This window comes from Lycorma delicatula, chromosome 12 (assembly GCF_047948215.1).
Source record: "Lycorma delicatula isolate Av1 chromosome 12, ASM4794821v1, whole genome shotgun sequence".
Classification (NCBI taxonomy): domain Eukaryota; kingdom Metazoa; phylum Arthropoda; class Insecta; order Hemiptera; family Fulgoridae; genus Lycorma; species Lycorma delicatula.
Window position 1 is genome coordinate 21,059,046 of NC_134466.1, and position 19,708 is coordinate 21,078,753.

Genomic DNA, 19,708 nt, shown 5'->3' on the forward strand with positions numbered 1-19,708 from the left:
CTGACGAATGTTCTTTAGACGTTTATTAAGGTGTACTTACAATTGTAGTGGGGATACACCCCCCCACCATAAACGCACCAAATATTTACTGTGTGCGATCGTATAAAGATTCGTATACGTCATCAAAGGAACAGTAAATACCGTGTTTGGCTAATTCGTCCTTATTTAAGACCAATGGTGGTTCGCACAACCTCTTGTCTTCTTGTTTTTCGTCACTCCTCTCTGACAGTATCGTCTTCTGACTGCTAGGTTTTTTTTTGACCTTTTAGTGTTTTCACTCGTTGACGATCGTTCGTGCGGCTTATTACGCGGTTTCTTTTTCTTCTGTTCACCGCTGTTCTTTTTTGACGGCTTCGTAGATGTTTTCTTTTTTTTCTTATTAACTAATGAAGACTGATCTTCAATATCGTTATGTAATGTCTCTTCAACGATCGGTAACAACTGGTGATCGTCTGATGAACTCTACACTCCTCCTCCCTCCATGACTGACTCTCAACTGACGTTCTGCATCGTCTATCGTAACCGTCTTTTTTTTCTATGTCAGTGTGGAAGTGGAGGGGGTTACCCCCACCACCTCGTCTTCTTCATCCTCTTTTAGAGGACCATCATAGTCATCATCATCATCATCATCATCATGTGCATGTAACGTTATGTTAGGTAATGAGATTTTGGTAGCGATTACCTTCGGTAACACTGTTGTCCTCGCTGAAGGTAATGATGTCGTTACATTCACTATGGTTTTCTTCTTCAGTGTGGTTTTGTTGATGTTTACCTTTGGTAATACTGTTGTCTTCGCTGAAGGTGACAATGTAGTGATGTTGCTAACTATGTCTGCAGACAGGTTTTTCGAAGATGGTGGTGGTGATACGGTAGCGTTGTAAAAAATGGACAACACCTCCACAGTCGATGAACTACACCATACTAACGGTATGTTAACCGGCGATTGTGTAGAAAAAGTGACTACACCGTATCGGTTTCATCGTTGTACAAGATTCATGTGAAAAGTCATCCAATAATAGTGTTACAATTATACCAACTGCTATACCTGTTTTAAATACACTCAATGTTATCAACCATTTCGTAAACCGTCGCCACGTAGCTAATATTTGCTTTTTACCTTCCTTTCCCAGTCCATCCCCTCCGTCTAATTCATCGATTTTAAATACCTCCCGCATTACATAAGCTTCTTCACTATTTCAGTGAGTGGAGTGTATGTGACGATGCTATCATGTATAATGAGACAGTAGGCAGTCGTATTGGCTGGTATATTGTTTTTGGTATCGAAATCGATACGTACATCTACAGTTCCCTTTTTAAGCGATTCGTTCTGACGGGAACAGTCGATAACTATTAACGGTACACTGGTCTTGAAATCCGCCAAACTGTAAGCGGGACATTCGTCCTCCGGTTTGTTATAATAAGCGGACCGAAAGCTGGCGAACATTTCATACATCATATTCACATCTCCCTGTAGATTGTCGTACGGATAGTACTGCAAATTCAAATACAGACGAATGTTTACCAACTCGCACATATCGAAGAGTGTCAATGATTTTGTAGCTTTATCCTTTCTGTCCGTCTGTAAACCGAATATCACGTATCTCGGTTTCTCCGTTTGCGCACATGTTTTTACAGTCCATGAATGTATGTTTGTTTGTGGTAGAGCCGGATATTCGTGGATTTGCCATGTACGAAAAGCAATCGCTAACGGTCTATCTCGTTCTACAACCTTCAACAATTGCAATCGCATCGTATCGGCAACGTGAACATACGGAATTTTCCACGCTATCTTAGTCACTTTTAACTTGGAATCAGGTGCCTCTTTGGAAGACACTAATGCGTTCACGTCGCTGGAAGATCTAAGCAAGACCAATTCTTGTTTGACGTTCAATATTATGTGTTTGTAGTCTTCAGCGAAACCCATCAGCATACGCAGCGGTACGTAGAAGCAAAACCTTCCCGTGTTTTCTTCCAAATCGAACTTATGCAATGCTTTGAACTTCCCCCCGAAATTCTCCAAAATATTTTCTTCGCTTTTACGTAACGAAAGTATATTCTTTATCGTTGTCGTTATTCCTAACTTTTGTACGCGACACATTTCTGTGCCGTTTATCTCGTATCGTATCTCCTCGAAGAGAAACGGTATCGCGTTGTTTGTTTGTTGGTGTATCGGAATCCGGATTTCATCGTTGTTGTTGTTGTAAGTCGACGAAGCGTACGGTAGATGGGTATGATATTCGTACTGTGTGATCGTGTTGTCGAACGAAACACTTTCACCGACGTCCAACATATTCGCTCCTGCCATTACGATTCACCAAAACTGTGAAACCAAGTTTTCGAAGAAACAACACTTTACGCGATGTTAACGCTTTGGTGTTTGCTCGTCGACTGATCGGTTTGCGTGTCGTTTCGATACTAGTACCACCGCTATTGTATATTAACCCCATTTATTGATTTTCCTTTGTAGATGCAATCTCACCGTAATTATTTCACCGCGGAAATTTATCGGTTTTCCGTCTTGATCGGTAAACTTTATAACGATCTCGTCTAAGCTCTTCGTATTCACCGGTAGATAGATTATATTCTTCGGTGATTCGATTATTTTGAAACCAGGCGGTACGCTTAGCGTGAATTCGTGCAATACGTGTCCCTCTGATCCGTTCGTATAGGAGCCTCGTATAAGGTTGCATTCGACCCGTACGGTGTTCACGTTGTTAATGGCGACCGGCTTTGATGACTCGTGCCATATATTCGCCGACAGTTTAGTTCTCTCGAACCCCAACAGCGGTGCCAAACTATCCGTCGAGGTCAGATCGATCGCAGCACTGTATTTAAGTTCGCATTTTAACGTATTGTTATTCGGACGCATAAGTAAATCTATTTTGCTTTTGTGTTTTAGTTCATCGCTCAAGCGTTTAGCGATATCATCCACTTCATAAGATGCTGTCGCTAGTGTCAACATAATCGGTCTTTGAGGTCTCTCTGATTCGACAGTAAATGTGTTGTTGATTCCCTCTTCGACATTTGGAATTGAGTTGTATGTGGTTAAATTTATCAACGCCAATTCCCAATCGCCATCAGACAAATCCAATGGCGGAAAGAATGTAGCGTGTAATAACGTCGTATTTCCACTTATGCAGAACATGTTTACCTGTAGGCCGACGGACCACGACTGAGAAATTCAAGACATAAGTGTCCACAGATAACCGTGTTTATATTCTGTGTAGCGTTATAATTGAAATTTATAGTCGAATCGAGTGGAAAATAACGCATCAATTCGTTAGGTGGTCGCAAATTACCGAAACTATCGAAATAGTCCACCACCCGTCCACGTTTTATATAACATACCCAATGTGTTCCATGACCGGTACTGCGATCAAGATTAACTATCGCAGATTCGTTGTTAGAGTTCTTAACAGTCCACCGCCTCGTTTAAGACTGGCTATTCGTTTAGATCTTCTCACCTTACCCTTTCGAACACGAGACGAACGTTTTGACCTCCTCACTCTTGTCATGTCGGGCAGTCAATGAGCTTGTTAACTACATTCCACCATCTTACATTGGATCCGTGTTCGGCAATCGTACCATATTTTTATTCACATCATCCGAGACCGGGGGACGTATCATATTTTTATTAACATCCTCATTCTTCAATGTCTTATCAGTGATCGATGGACGCACCATATTTTTTGTCACATCCTCGTTCTCCATTGTATCTTTACTACTTAGAACTGTGTTTGCAGAATCGCTTTGGTGATGATTGTCAGCGGTTAGTACACTCATAAGCGTTTGTTGATTTAAGTTTCTGTTAGCGTTGTCGTTAATGTTTAATAGAAATTTGTAGAACCTAAATAGTGTGTCATCGATATATCCCTTAGTCGCAGTAAGCAATTTTTGTATATGTAATTCTATATCGTCCACGTAGGACTTTGTTGCGACGTCCGTCTTTTCGACAGGATCACCGACTCTACATATTCGCTTATTTTGATAATTGATTGCGTTGTCATCATCTTTAAATTTCTTCGCTAAAAATACACGATTTAGATCGCTATGCATTACGTACTCTTCCACCATCTTTTTCTTCAATTGACCCCTCATTATATCGACATATCCTTTAGTCGCGAGTTCAGTCAACTGAACAGGTGCCTTGGCGTTTGTTATAACACTTTTTTGGATATCCACAACACTTTCTTTACTCGTTAAAATCCTATTTGTCACTTTGTCTACGTATGACTTTGTAGTGAGATCCGTGCTATTAATTGGTGCACCAGCATTTGCGATAACGCACCCTCTCGCGTTAATTGTCTCATTTGTACCGAAAAGGTTTTTCCGTAAATAGTCGACAGTTACGGCGTCTGTTTTTACAATTGGATCGGCGATATCGCACAATCGCCTCTTTGAAAAATAGAGTGCGTTGTTGTCCATCGGTGAAACCGCTCGGTAAGTATTTATTATTCAATTCGGTTTGCTTTACGAACATTTTCTTAACGTGACCGATTGTTGCACCATCATCATCTTCAACAGGCGGTCCGACGTTGCACAAACGTCTTTTTTTGATATCGAAATCTCTATCGGCGGTTTTGTCAAACGTTTCGACAATCAGAGTTAATGTTGGTTGGGCGGTTGCACTCCCGACGCGAGAACGACCGAACTTGTCGATACGCATCTTCAAACTGTTTAAAATAAAAAGTTCCCTGTACTACCCTCCTTTATGTATCCGCCTTCTTGTTGTTCTTCTATGATCGAAACTATTTCGTTATTATGACCGGTATGACCCGCACGTTTCGAAGCCAATAAAAGTCGCAGTCTATCGCACAGTTCATTCGGATCGTCCCAGTAAACGTAATCAGGTCTAACCGTTTTCTTCAGTAGTTTCTAATATTTTCCCAGTTATTTAAATCTTTGGTTGTATAATCTACAGGCTCATTCAAAAAAATCAATTGATATAAACCTTTGGAACCGCTATACGTCTTGTTGTCGATAACTATTTTATTTCCTTTGAACTTGAGTGGTTTTGTTCCGATCATCCATTGATCGTCAATGTTTTTAACTCCGTAGACGTTGTCTATTTTTTTACCTTTATCTGTTACGGTAAGGTCCAAGAAATGTTTTGCACGAAAACCCATCGTTTTCGGTGTCGACGGGTCTACAGGTTTCACGAACTGCTTTTCCGACGTCGGTGTTTTAAAGAGTCTTCTCATAACCGTCGGTGTCTCTTCCACCACCTCCTCCTTTTCACCCACTCCATTTGCATTCTCTTCTTGTTCTTTTTTAACATCGTACTTTTGTTTAAACGATTGATTAAGTTCTCGGAGCGGTTCGACAATAGGCTTAAATTGCTTTTCCATAGCCTGTTCCGATTCCGTTATTCCTTGCGTAATAGCGCGATGTTTTAGTTAATGGAATCTCGTATTCTATCGATTTCCATTACCAACTTCGCAGACGTCGACGACGATGACATATCGACCTCGTTCTTGTTCGACATCGTGGTTACGAATGATCGGAAACCAGTCGACACATCACCATCCTAGTTCCACCAATCTAAAGAACACTGCATGTTTTTTGGTTCTGCGTAGAAAACGTATAACATCGATTAACGAAACATTCATTCTTGTCGGACGACGATTGGTATTGCACAATTCGCGGTAATATTGCGTCACACCCTGATCGATAGACGGTATCATGAGTTTCGTGCTTGTGTCTTTAAAGATCAGCTCTCTTTACATTTCCAACCCACAGTGGGATATCCACAACTGTTGAGTGATCGCGTTGTGGGACCTTTGTCAGGTACCGTGTGGAAAGTCGTCAGATCGGATAACGGTCACCTTCCGAATGTAAATGCAACAGATAGCTATTAAACAGCCAAAATTCGTCTGGTTTCGCTCCTGCATAATCGCACCATTTTCGCAACAGATCTTCGTTTTGGACTTCAAACAGTTCGCGTCGTTCGTTGTACCTCAATTCGAACACATTGGCGTATAATCGCAAAGTAGGTATCGCTTCGTTTAGAAATTCACCGGAAAAGAGCGCCTGCGCTCTGTTGTTCACGATGTCGAACGGTAATCCTCCTCGTCTTACCCGTAATGTCTCCGGTACTTCATCGGTAAATTGTACTCCGTAAGCCGTGTCCACAAAACATTTTCTACCGTATGATAACGCTAAGCGGTACAACGTTTTGGGTGACCTGATCGGAATAGTTCGTTCCGTGATCACTATACAACATCTCACTCCTTCTAGACGACTACCGTATTCCAACATGTGCATGTAAACGTTTGTGTAGTCCATAGATGCATGACGGTTCCGAAGTTCCAATAAAGGCTTTTTGTACATGAGCGGAGAGGGTCTAAATCTTGAAATAAAGTTCCATCCGTGTCGAACTGTGGTGTTGAACATATTTTTATCGTCCCCGACGGGGAGTCTTACTCTTTAAGACTTTGGGGGTTGGCGTCCCCACGGGCCTAGCCTCTGCAGCTATTCTTCCCACTATACAGTGAGCTGCAGAACACTTTACATTATACACATATACTACACCAAGAACACTACATAAATTACAACATACACACATACACAATTACACAACAACAACCTACACTGATATTTCTTCCATTTACACTCGGTGGTGTTGCGACATCTTACGAAACGCAACCGTAACCCAAGGTGGGAACAAATCGTGCCGATGGGTGAATGGCTCTACGTAATGAGTCTCGAACGATGTCCTCTGGGCACCAGGGCGAACCCAGTTGTATTTAGCTCTAGCTCCAGTACGCGTGCGCTCTGCTGGAGTGGTCCATTTTTCGCCGGTACTCGTGGGACCAAAATTTCAGTTCCAATAATAAACACTATGATGGTTGGTGGTCCATCTGAAAAAAACACCAATTTAAGTCTTGCGAAGAGACCTCGATCAGCTTCGTCTGACGAGGATAAAAGTCCTACTGAACAGAATTTCTTAAAATCAAAATATAAAAATATCAGATTCATTGTACTCAGAAATAGTCAGGAAGGTGGCTCCCTTCAAAAGGTCTCACCGTTTTTAATAAACAAAACCATAACAGGTGCAAGTGGCTCCCCGAAGAATATCAGGAAATTACGCGACGGATCGATTCTGGTTGAAACATTCAACGATGAGCAGAGTCGATCTATCTTACGTCTCCGTAATATGGGTGGCATAAATATAAGCGCAGAATGCCACAAAACGCTAAATACGAGCCGGGGTGTAATTTTTTGTAGAGACCTTCTGGATATAGATATCTCTGAAATAGTTGACGAGCTGTGCCACCAAGATGTTGTTGAGGTGAAACGTATAATGAAACGGCAGAACGGAACAGAAGAACCGACACCGTCTCTTATATTAACATTCAGTCTCCCTGTTCCACCAGAAAAGATCAAAGTGGGTTACCTCTCGGTTCGGGTACGACCATTCATACCCAACCCACGGCGATGTTTCAGATGCCAAGGTTTTGGTCATACTACAACATCTTGCACGAAAACTGAGATCTGTGCTCGATGTGGTAAAGAAGGTCACAACGACACTAACTGCGAAGAAAGTGAAAAATGTGCAAACTGCAGTGGTCCACATACAGCCCGCTCCCGAGATTGCCCAACTTTTAAAGAAGAAAAGGCAATTCTCAAAATCTGTACGGAGCAAAAACTATCTTTTCCGGCTGCACGTAGAGAATATAAAAAGATAAACAACTCACGGAACCTGGTTAAACCAGACGTATCTTTTGCCACCGCTACAACTAAACAAATTCCTACAAATGCTAATAATCAGCAGTGCGGATCCTGCAATGAGCTTAAAAAACTTGTTCAGATGCTATCTGATCAAGTAGCTTCACTTACAGCCACTATCTCAGAGCTGACAAAAATGAATAAAAAGTCCTCCATCGCAGCTAGTGAATCAAACAGTATGATACATACGAAAGTTCCTATTCCCAAAATCGTACCGCCACGAATAGCGACTATCACAGCTGGCAGTAAGCCACCTAATAAGCTCCCCATAAAGGGAACCCACGTAACTATCTCTTCTGGGATGTCAACTACAGCATCCCATTCAAATAAATCTCCTCCACCATCTCCTCATATACTGGAGGATATGGTTGAAGAACCACCCGACCCTAGGGCATCGGAGTTCTTTAAAATAAAAAATTCAAAAAAGAAAAACCGAATCACGTACAACTAATTTTTATATAGTTTCCGAAATTTATTTTTTTATTTGCTTTTTACACTTATGAACATTATTCAGTGGAATGTTAGAGGTATTCGGTCCCGCATTGAAGATATTAGAGTACTGGCGCACACACATGATCCACTAATCATGTGTTTCCAGGAAACTCACCTCCTACAACATGACCGAATTACATTTAGAGGATACTTCTGCGAGAGATACGACTGCCTAGTAGACAGTAGGGAGAGTGGTGGAGTAGCGATTTTCATGAAGAATGGGGTGTCAGCTACAAGAATTCAACTAACCACTGTCATTCCTGCTATTGCAGTAAAGGTCACTATTCCCTTCAAATTGCATATCGGCAATCTGTATCTCTCACCGAACACTGTGTTCAGTGCTTTAGATGTCTCAAATCTCCTTACACAAATACCATCTCCATCGTTAATAGTAGGAGACTTCAATGCCCATCATATTTCCTGGGGCTCAACCTTCTGCTCCACTCGAGGAAATATGATAAACAGATTGAGACAAGATTTTGACCTTTGCCTACTGAATAATGGATCACACACATTTATGTCCTTATCAACTGGTGCTGTATCTAACCTTGATCTTTCCATATGCTCACCGAATGTACTCCCTCATTTTAATTGGTCGATTTGTGATGACTATCACGGCAGTGATCATAGACCAATTATTATTAGTTTCGGTTTAGACTGCGAGATTAAAAGAATGCCACGGAGATGGATTGTTGAAAAGGCAGATTGGAACGGATACTGTAAAGCATTCCAATCTCAGTATGACGATGGAGCGAACATCCTCGACCAATATTCTTCTTTTACGTCCATGATACTTAAGAATGCCAACAGATATATCCCACAAACATCGGGTAATCCTAGACGTCCTTTCGTTCCATGGTGGAACGATGAATGCAAAATTGCTATTAGGAATCGACGGCAGGCACTACGTAAATTTAATCGTAGGCCCACAACAGAACATCTAAATTTATACCGCAGGGCTAGAGCGGTGTGCCGTCGAGTATTCTTGGACGCTAAGAGGAATTCATGGACGAAATACGTGAGCACAATCTCGCGCACTACTTCCACGTCTACTGTATGGAAGAAAATTCGTGCAATCTTCGGATCACCGAAACAATCTATTCTTGGTCTTATTGATGAAGGAGAACTCCTTTCATCATCCTCGGAAGTGGCAAATAGTCTAGCAAAATCTTTCCGCTCGGTGTCTCTCACCTCATCATATAATTACGATTTTCAACGGTACAAGATACAAATGGAGGTGTTGTCGTTAAACATTGGTGATTCGGTTGGTGAATTAAACACTCCATTCGTATTTAAAGAATTGTTACATGCACTTAAAAATTCACGGGACACTTCCCCTGGACCGGACAACATTCGCCTTTCCATGCTTTCACACCTTCCTAATTCGGCACTACAACAACTTTTGAATATTTTCAACGGTATATTCTCCGAACAAGTCTTCCCACCTGGCTGGTCAGAAGCATTTATTATACCAGTACTAAAACCTGGTAAAGACCAAACGAACCCCTCAAGCTATCGCCCTATTTCATTAACAAGCGTGTTGTGTAAAATAATGGAGAGAATGGTAAACCGCAGACTTACATGGTACTTGGAGAAACATGGCTTTCTATCTCCAGAACAGTGTGGTTTTCGACAAGGACGATCTTCCATTGACCATTTAGTGTCACTAGAAACAGCCATACAAAACGCTTTCCTCAATCGGCAACACCTCGTCGCTATCTTCTTTGATATAAAAAAGGCGTATGATACAGCCTGGCGACGTGGTATTCTTAACACTCTCCAAAAATGGGGAATCAAGGGCAATATGCTTGCTTTTATCCGGGGATTCATAAATCACCGAACGGCTCGTGTTCGTGTAGATGATTCGCTCTCAGATAGTGTCATCTTGGAGAATGGAGTGCCCCAAGGTAGTGTATTAAGTGCCACCTTATTTTCTGTAGCCATAAATGATATTACCAAATGTGTTCAGGCTCCTGTCTCATGCTCTCTATTCGCTGACGACTTTGCTATCTACATTGCAAGCCGTTCGGCACCTACAGCAGAGAGACTACTGCAGAACACTATATATCACCTTGAAGCTTGGTCCAGGATTACTGGTTTCACATTTTCAACCGAAAAAACAAAATGTGTAGTTTTTTCTCGGCTACGAAACCCTTCTATTCCGCAAATTTTTCTGAACGGTGAGACTATTACTATCTCTAATTACGTTAAGTTTTTAGGTTTAATTTTTGATAGTCGTCTTACTTGGGTCAAACATTTAAAAGAATTGAAAATAAAATGTTCCAAAATTTTAGATATGATGCGAGTCCTTACTAACACCAAGTGGGGAGCCGATAGATCATGTATGATACATTTTTACTATTCCTTTGTTCGCTCCCGTTTAGATTACGGTTGTGTGGCCTACTCATCAGCTCGTCAAACCGTGCTTAAAATGCTGGATAGTGTACATCATGCTTTCCTTCGGATTGCTACAGGCGCGTTTAGATCAAGTCCTGTCGCAAGCTTACTTGTAGACTGTGGTGAACCATCACTTTGGGATAGACGAGACCAGCTCTTATTATCTTATTTTGCTCGTCTCAGAGGACAGCCAAATCACCCGGTTCTTGAGTCAGTCCTTAAAAATCCTAATCTAGGAAAGTATGAGGATCATCCACGTCGTACTGCACCTGTAGGTATCCGTACCTGGCGTCTGCTGCAGCATATAAATGTTGACACACCGTCACTCTTTCCTATGTACCCTTGCTCATATCCTCCATGGGGAATAAACCTCATAAATTTTAATTTTGACCTGACTACATGTAATAAACAATCAACACCATCTATCGTCTTTCAGCAGATGTTTCAGTGTGTTCTCTCCAAGACGAAACCAGACGCGGTTGTATACACTGATGGATCGAAACAAAACGATACGGTTGGGTGTGCTTTTGTTGTCAATGAGAGAACTTATATGTTTGGTCTCCCCAGTATTACGAGTGTGTTTACCGCTGAACTATATGCTATAAATAAGGCTCTAAACATCATTAACCCTAAATATAGAAAAATTCTTATTTGCAGTGACTCGTGTAGTGCTCTCCAAGCCTTAAAGAACTTTTATTCCAAACATCCTATCGTCATTGAAATTTACAACGCAATCGCTGAGTTGAATAATCGCAACACAGAATTAAGTTTTTGCTGGGTCCCTAGCCACGTAGGGATTCCAGGTAATGAACATGCAGATTCCGCTGCCAAAGAAGCATGTAACCAGCCTCCTTTCACCACCCGAGTTGCTACTTCTGATTTCATTAACTATGTAAAACAATTATTAAGAACAAGGTGGCAAGGTGATTGGACAGCTACTGTCGATAATAAACTCCGTCAGATTAAAGATTCTGTGTTACCATGGAACTCCTCATACAGAAAACCCCGGCGTGAGGAAGTAGTACTCTGTCGATTGCGGATAGGACACACGAGAGTCACACACGAGTACCTGTTTACAAGAGGACAACCACCTCTATGCGCAAGATGCAACTGCCGCGTGACTGTGCGCCACATACTCGTGGACTGCATATGTTATGCGGCATTGCGTCGTAAATTTAAAATTCCTAGTAACATCCGTGGTATCTTGCGTGACGATAAGGAGGTTTTAAACCGCATGTTTATATTTTTACGTAGTATAGGATTAATGCAAAAAATTTAATAAGTATGTATTCTTTAGTAATTGTATGTATTGTCCTATGTATTGTTTTGTTATCCGAGTAGGGAGCCTTTTACACTCCCTATCGGATTTTTTTGTATTTTTTGTATGTTTTTTAAATTCGTCTGTGATATTAGTTATAAGATTTTTGTGATATTAGTTTTAAGTTTTATCTCCTTTTTTAGTTTTAAGTTTTATTTATTTTTAATGATAGTTTTTAACGTAGTTTTAAGTTTTATTTATTTTTAATGTGATAGTTTTTAACATAGCTTTAAGTTTTATTTATTTTTAATGTGATAGTTTTTAACAGCGTTTTAAGTTACATATTAGTGTTTTTGTTATCCGAGAATGGGCCTTTTACACCCATTCCGGATTTTGTTTCTGTGATAGTAGTTTTAAGTTTTAATTTTATCTAAAAACCTAAAATTATTTTTATTTATTTATTTATTTATCTATTTATTTATTTTCCGGGCGATGATAACGTTCAACCGTTTTTCGCCCTTAAAAAAAAAAAAAAAAAAAAAAAAATATATTTTTATCGTAGATCACCAGTTCGATAGGCATCTCGTACTTGTCACATTCTTCTAAAAATTTTAACCATATACGCTTATTGAAAATCTTGCCTTCGCTAGTAATCATCAGCAGAACGACTAACTATAGCCACGATTCATTCTTTTTACATGTCGCCAGCATCGTCGGTCTTTATTTTCACAATAGTTCACTTTACGACAGACATAGTTACCGCAAAACTTCTGACGGTCGCTAAAATATTTGGAACACAAGTTGTTTTGCGGTTTTTGTCTAAAACGTATGGCGTTAGCGTACGGTGTTACGTCCTCGTAGGCGTGTATGCTTGCCATTGTTACCGACTATCAACTGATCTCTTTTACAAAAACATCGAAGCCTACTCTATATCGTCCACCATCGATATCGCTCTCCTTATCCACAACGAAAAATCCATGAGGTTTTCTCCATGCAACACCACACAGACTTTTAAACCGATCGAATTTCATATCGGTATTTACATGATCTTGATATATGTGACGTAAGTTGAGATCGTCTTGTTTGAATATAAGAAGGAGATTTGCGTTGTCCCGTACAAGGTGCTTCCCGGCACTGGAATATGTCTGAGTCAAATAAAAGCTATCGATGTTGTTGTGTCGCCCCATCGCAAAGTACTTGCGAATATTATGTTGCTTTTCGCAAGCTACATCGTCGAAAATCATTATCGAGTTCGGTTCCGCTTCGTCGGGTGCCATCACATGATCGTTTTCTGAGTGCAAAAAAGCCGATCTCCGGGACACCAGTCATGACTTGTTCTAGAAACTTATATTTCGGTTGGTACAGCGATTTAGAAAACACGTAAATATTTCTGAATCGTATACCGTCCGGTGAGAACAGCAAGTTGAATAGGACATTTGTTTTTCCGCAATTAGACGGTCCGCAGATAATACATCTGATTGTATTCGGTAGAAGAGGTCCATGACGAGACCTTTTTCCCTCTCCACACCCGGCTCCTGTATAATCGTCGAAGTTTTCTAGCGTCGAAGTTTATATTACCGACCTGTTGACGTTCCAACTTCATGTTTATGACTGATCGATTCACTACACCAATCCGCCTTATGTATCCAACTGTTGTGTTTTCCATCGAACCCTTGCCACTTTACAAATAGCCTATCGCCTTTTCTTCGTAAGACTTTCTCGACTAAATACACATTATTTGTAACGTTAGTTTTAGTGAGCTCTTCAGCGTAAAATTTACCGCTCACCACCTCACCGTGAACATCGATCAACGTGTAAGTACACGGACGCGTATTATCATGTACCTTATGTACGATAAATATTTCATTCGTCCAATTCGGTAGATATCCTTTGGCGAATTAATTGTATGTAAAAGAAAAAGATAGACTATTTATTTGCTGTCTCTTTTCTTTTGCAAATAAATAAACTTGACTTCCTTTTTTTACTTAATTAAAATTATATATAACTAATGTATTATGTGTGTGTGTGTGTATACTATTTTATTTGCGATTAACAAAGACAAAAGAAGTTTACATACACAAAACATTTTCTATCTTCTTCTAGCCATTTATTTATATATTAGCTGTGCGCAACATTGTTTTACATTAGTCTTGCGCTTCATTTGATAGTTAAAGAATTTCATTTTATTTTATTTTATTTTATATATTCACTTTATTATTCATTTTATTTATTTTATTTTATTTTATTATTCACTTTATTTTATATATTCACTTTATTATTCATTTTATTTTGTTTAATTAACTTGTATTTAATATTTCTGGTAGCGATGACCAAGATGTAAGAGAGATCCTCGACGGGGTCGCGAATCTTCGGAGGTGTGGTGTACGGTTGCAACGCAACCGCGATCATCAGGTCGAGGCGTTTTACAGCGTTGTGGATTTGGTCTACTGTCTGCACCCTCTGAAAAGGCGGTGCATAGTGTATATACGGGCCAATGAGAGCTTGGTGGAGGCCCAACAACTAGCGGAGGCAGTAACATCACCGCCTCCAGCGCCTCTACCACCTCCAGCGGCTACGCCTCCACCACCACCACCACCACCACCACCTGCAGCGGCTACGCCTCCACCACCACCACCTGCAGCTGCTACGCCTCCACCACCACCACCTGCAGCATCGCCACCACCTACAACACATTAACCGGTCGCCACAGCGGAAGCGCCGACATCACCGATGGCGACGCCACTTGAATATACGCCTGCGTCTCCGCCACCATCTTCACGACGACGTAGGCATGGTGATGTGACGTCGCGGTTGAGGGCGCTGTTGACGGCGCGTGGGAGAGGTGTTGCGCCACCACGTGAGGGTCACGACCACGTCCGTCAACGGATGGTCGCTCGCCGACTCTCCCTTCACAGGGACGGTGATTATGTAGGTGAGGAGGATACCTGCCCTATTTGTTTGTCAACTAGGGTGGTTGTTTCTTTGACACCTTGTGGTCACAAATTTTGTGAAGTGTGTGCAGTAAGAGTGCTTAGCGATTATGGTCGTTGTGCACTGTCGGCGAGCGTCAATCTCGTACATTCAGCTGCATACCAGGTATGTAAATGTATATTCCATTTTCATATTTTTATTTTTATACTTCATGTTTTGTATTTATTTGCAGTTAGTGATTAAAAAGTACGATGACATGGGTGACAAAGTGTTATGTTACGTGGTGGGTGGGGGTTATTCAGTTACATATATATAGTACACACAAAAGTAAGACATTATTCCATTGTTACTAAATCGTCATGCCGGCTCCGTCGTTAGCATATCTTTCATGGGTGACGATTATAACAAATTATTTACGATCGCCACCTAGGACAACGTGGGAGGAAGATGAAATGAAAGATATGCTTAGACATATCTTTCGAACATCTTTTATAAAGGACGATGCGGGACCAGAGTTGTGGGCGACGGAGCAGGTGTGGTATGACCACGGGTTCTGGGGTTTATATTTAACACCAGAATCCATATACGTAATCCGGTCTTTTTTTAATGTCAGAAGAGTAGGCGATACGTTGGTTCTGTTGACCAAATCACCTCCAGACGGTTTTCGTATACGTGTACCGTATTACAAGGTACGTCCACCATGCCACTATGAGGGCTATTTGGTCGTCAGGATCAAATACGTTTTAGTACTGGACTGTGGGAATTATCCGGTACTACTAAACGCCGTCGTATGCACTCATCGACATTCATAAAAAATCGGTGGAAGAGACCGAAACGATTGGGGTCTAGTGAGTAAGTAGATTATTTTTTGTATTTATAATTCATTTTTTTTGTATTTATAATTTGTTTTTTGTATTATTTATAATTAATGTTTTATATATGGTATTAGTTTGTAGCTAGTGATTAGAGGTTAGCAGGAGTGGGGTGACAAAGTGATATGGTGGGAGGGGGGGTATTCAGTCACGTATTGCATATATATAGTACACCCAAAAAGGGATACATCATTCACTTGTTATCACATCACCATGCCGGCTCCGTCGTTAGCGTACCTTTCATGGGTGGCGATCATAACTAATTATTTACGATCGCCACCCGAGAAGAAGCGGGATGAGGACGAGATGAAGGATATGCTACGACATATCTTTCGAACGTCCTTCATTAGGGACGATGCGGGGCCGGTGATGTTTAAGATGGTGGAGGTGCCTGTCAACAGATATGGTCCCTCATGGTCATGGGAGTTGCGTTCATACCCAGCGACCATCAGAGACATAATAGATTCTTTTTTATTTATGGAAATGAGATGTTCACGGACGATGATTATGATTACAAAATCGCGTCCCGAAGGTGACTGTATACATATACCATAATATTATGTACGTTCACCGTGGAATCGATTTTGTAGTAACCGTCGAATACGTCTTAGTTATTGGACTAAAGATCTGTTTTACCACTCTTCGGTAAATATAAAGAATCTATGGAAGAAACGTCCGTGGAGAGGTGATAGTGACAGTGCCAGTGAGTAAGTAATGGGTTTTTTTTTAAAAATACACAATTAATTTAAGAAAATTTTTATTTTTTTTTCTTATGTTATATACTTAATAAAATACACTTATATATTAATAAATTTACATATTTTTTATACAATATATATTAAATAATTTACAAGTAAAAAGATACACTTTTTTATTAAATAAGTTTTAGTTTGTTTTTTTTAAACTTTTTATTGTAAATAGAGGAGGCAATAATTAATGTAAGTAGTCGTGACCGTGGGATATGAGAACATCGTGATCGATTCTTGGTCTCTTTTGGTGGTTTGGGTTATCGGTGGTTTCGGACGGTCGACGTTTAGTTTTATTTACACTGTAGTGACCATATGGAACTGTGTTTATTCTGTTTTGTAAAATGAACCGTTTGTCGTCGTACGGTGATAGTGACTTTTTAGACTGATTAATGGAATAGATATTGTGCAAATTGCTTCTGATTCCATACGCACTTGTGTATGTAACTTGTTCTTTAAAAAGACTTTGTTTGTACAGATCGTGTCTAAGATCATTTGCAATGGATACTCTAGGAATACCCTTTGCAACATTCTTCTCCTTGTCGAATTCGAGAATGCTATACATCTTAGCACGAAGACCGACAAACTCACGAATAGCCCTTCCATTCATCTCGTCCTTAAACTTACCAAGACGTTTCTTATTGGTATTACTATAACACATGGGATCTCGGGGGTAGTCTGAAGTATCGAATCGATCTATATCGTGAAGGATATCGTCGTAAACGTTATCCGTCACTATATGGTACATCAGACTATCAGTATTAGTCATTAGAAGCTTTATGTCATTACCGTACTTTTCCACCATGTAACCATAGTGGAATTCGTACATGATCGCTTTACTAATGTCCAATACGGTAAATCCGATGTATATGGGACGATTGAGGAATATTTCCGTTTTCTTCAAACTTACCCCCACAACGTCTTTGTTATAGATGTACCAAGCTTTAACTCCCGGTTTCGCTATTACTTTATCCAGTTTACGCTCGTTAGTGATGAGTTGGAAGTCTATTCGGTTACGAACGTTTTCCAATGACTTACCGTACACCGCGTTATTCATTAACTTAAAGAAGTCTTTATCAAAACTGTTTCGCGCTTGTGCACGCTTTTCGGTATTGAAATCGATGTACGGTTTCAACCAAGGCGATTGGGAGAATTCTAGAACTCTATAAACGTGTTTCACGTTTAAACCGAGGCGGGTGTATAGTTTTAGATTTCTGTTGTGTAAGACATAATGTTCTTTGTCGAACAATGTTGTCATTAGTTTTTTTATGGGACATCTTTGTACATCCTTCAAATAGGGGGACAACATTTCGTCAGTTGGTACTAGTCGTTCGGGCGCAAGGGGGTAATCCTTATGGCGATCGTGTAGGTGTTGCGGATACTCGAGATCCACTTCCAATACATAGCCCTTTTCTCCACGATCGTCAACATTGTTGATGTTGAGAATGTTAATTTCTTCACTACTCAACCACCTAAAATTTGCATATGGTAGGGGTTCAACCATGGCTGTACCGTAAAGGTTGTTGCAATCATAGTATTGAACCCAGGATGTGGGTTCGGATGGGTCATATTAATCTGGAATGTTTGGATTGTTCGCCTTGGCGTACCTGTTTGAGATCATAGCTACACCACCTCGTGTACCTTTTTCAACAAACAGATGCATATCTATGTCGGTCAACAGTTCCAATTTTTGTCGGGTAAATTTTAACATGGCGTTCCACGTGAAATGGGGGGTGGAGTAAAGGTGGCAGGGGTCCAAACCGTAATATTGCATAGACGTATTCCGAAAGTTTTCAAACACATCTGCCAACAATAGTACGTCGCTAAGAAGGTACAGATCGTGTTAATCACCTAACGTATTGCAGTCAAACGTTTCCCACACGTTTTGGGCATGGGTGTAATCATCGTCTGTTATGTTTTCTCTTCTTAGCGTGCTGTAGAACGCCGTCTGCGGTGGAAGTTGGGTTTCGGAAAACTTGTTTAAATGAGTCATGTATTCGTATGGGTAGACACCTTTTCAGATTAAGAAATCCCTTTTTTCTGGTAGCGGGAAGCAGGCGGTGAGTGTTTTAAAAACAACGTCTTTGTTCTGACAATCTTTTACTAAATTTTCTACAAGTTTTTCGAGGGATGACGGAAGGAATTGTAAAGAGTCCAAGAATCTCAATGGTCCGATGGACAGTGACTGTAATCGCTCGGACGTGTTGGCGATACAGTTTATTTTGTGTTGGTCTTTGTGTCAGACCAGAGAAAACATTTCTGGTCATGTGGATTCTTTACGTTAATTATTGCCTCTCTTTTTAATATTTTCTTTGGAGTACGTATAAAGGAGGAAGAAACACCCTATAGCGGACGGTAACGAATAACGTTTAAATCTATATAAATTATTTTATGCATTCCCCATCCGCTACCGTTGTTGATGAAGTTCACCATCGTCTCAACGATTTTTTACGGACTCCGCCCACTGTTCATCAACAACGTTGGTGTTCTCCATATTTATAATGGTTTTCTTCCGTCCGTGCAAATAAACGTTGGTATATGTCGTCTCTACTCCGCCTTCGAGGGTCGTCTGCTTTTTTAGTTCGACATTTACCGCAACGTACCTATACAAAAAAAATACAGAAGTATTAGTATCTTTACAGTTGTAAAATAAAAACATATTGTTAATATAACAAACAGTAATTGATGATTTTAAATAGTTACACAATTACCATTTTACGTTGCCGTCGAAGCGTCTACCTTCTTCCTTCAAACGGTTTAGGATATGAGTCTTGTATCGTTGAAGTGTTGACTGAAGGTACATCTCATCGAACTCAGTTAGGTCCCAACGAAGGCGGATGACATTATCATTAATTGCACGAACCGCGGCTGGATTAACTTGCATTTTTTGATGATACCTAATAAACAAAGAAAATATTTATAGTAACATATGTTTTTCTTTTAGACAAACTTAATAGTAATTATTTTTTTGTTTGTTTGTGTGTTTCAGTGATGATGACGAATGGTGATGTGATAATGTATATAGATTATTTTTTTTATTCAATTTATTTATGTATTCTTTTATAATTTATTCATTTTTTTTTTTTTTTTATTATTGTTTTAATAGTTTTTTTTTAATTATATTTATTTTAATCGTTTTATTTTATATTTTATTCATTTTTTTTAATTTATATATTATTCATTTTATTCTTTTATATTTTATTGTTTTATTTTATATTTTATTCATTTTATTTATAATTGTTTTATATGTTATTAATTAGTCTTTTATATTATTAAATATTTAC

General features: G+C 39.9%; 1 protein-coding gene across 3 annotated transcripts in view; it reads left to right on the forward strand.

Annotated features, from left to right (window-relative positions):
- LOC142333236 (uncharacterized) overlaps window positions 1-19,486 on the forward strand; it is a 60,256-nt gene extending 40,770 nt beyond the window's left edge. For all 3 annotated transcript variants that reach the window (XM_075380221.1, XM_075380222.1, XM_075380220.1), the window contains 2 exons: window positions 14,200-14,971; window positions 19,414-19,486. In XM_075380221.1, the coding sequence (XP_075236336.1) occupies window positions 14,200-14,572 (373 nt within the window). In that variant the 3' untranslated portion in view covers window positions 14,573-14,971; window positions 19,414-19,486. The remainder of the gene's footprint in view (window positions 1-14,199; window positions 14,972-19,413) is intronic.
- The last annotated feature ends 222 nt before the right edge of the window (window positions 19,487-19,708 follow it).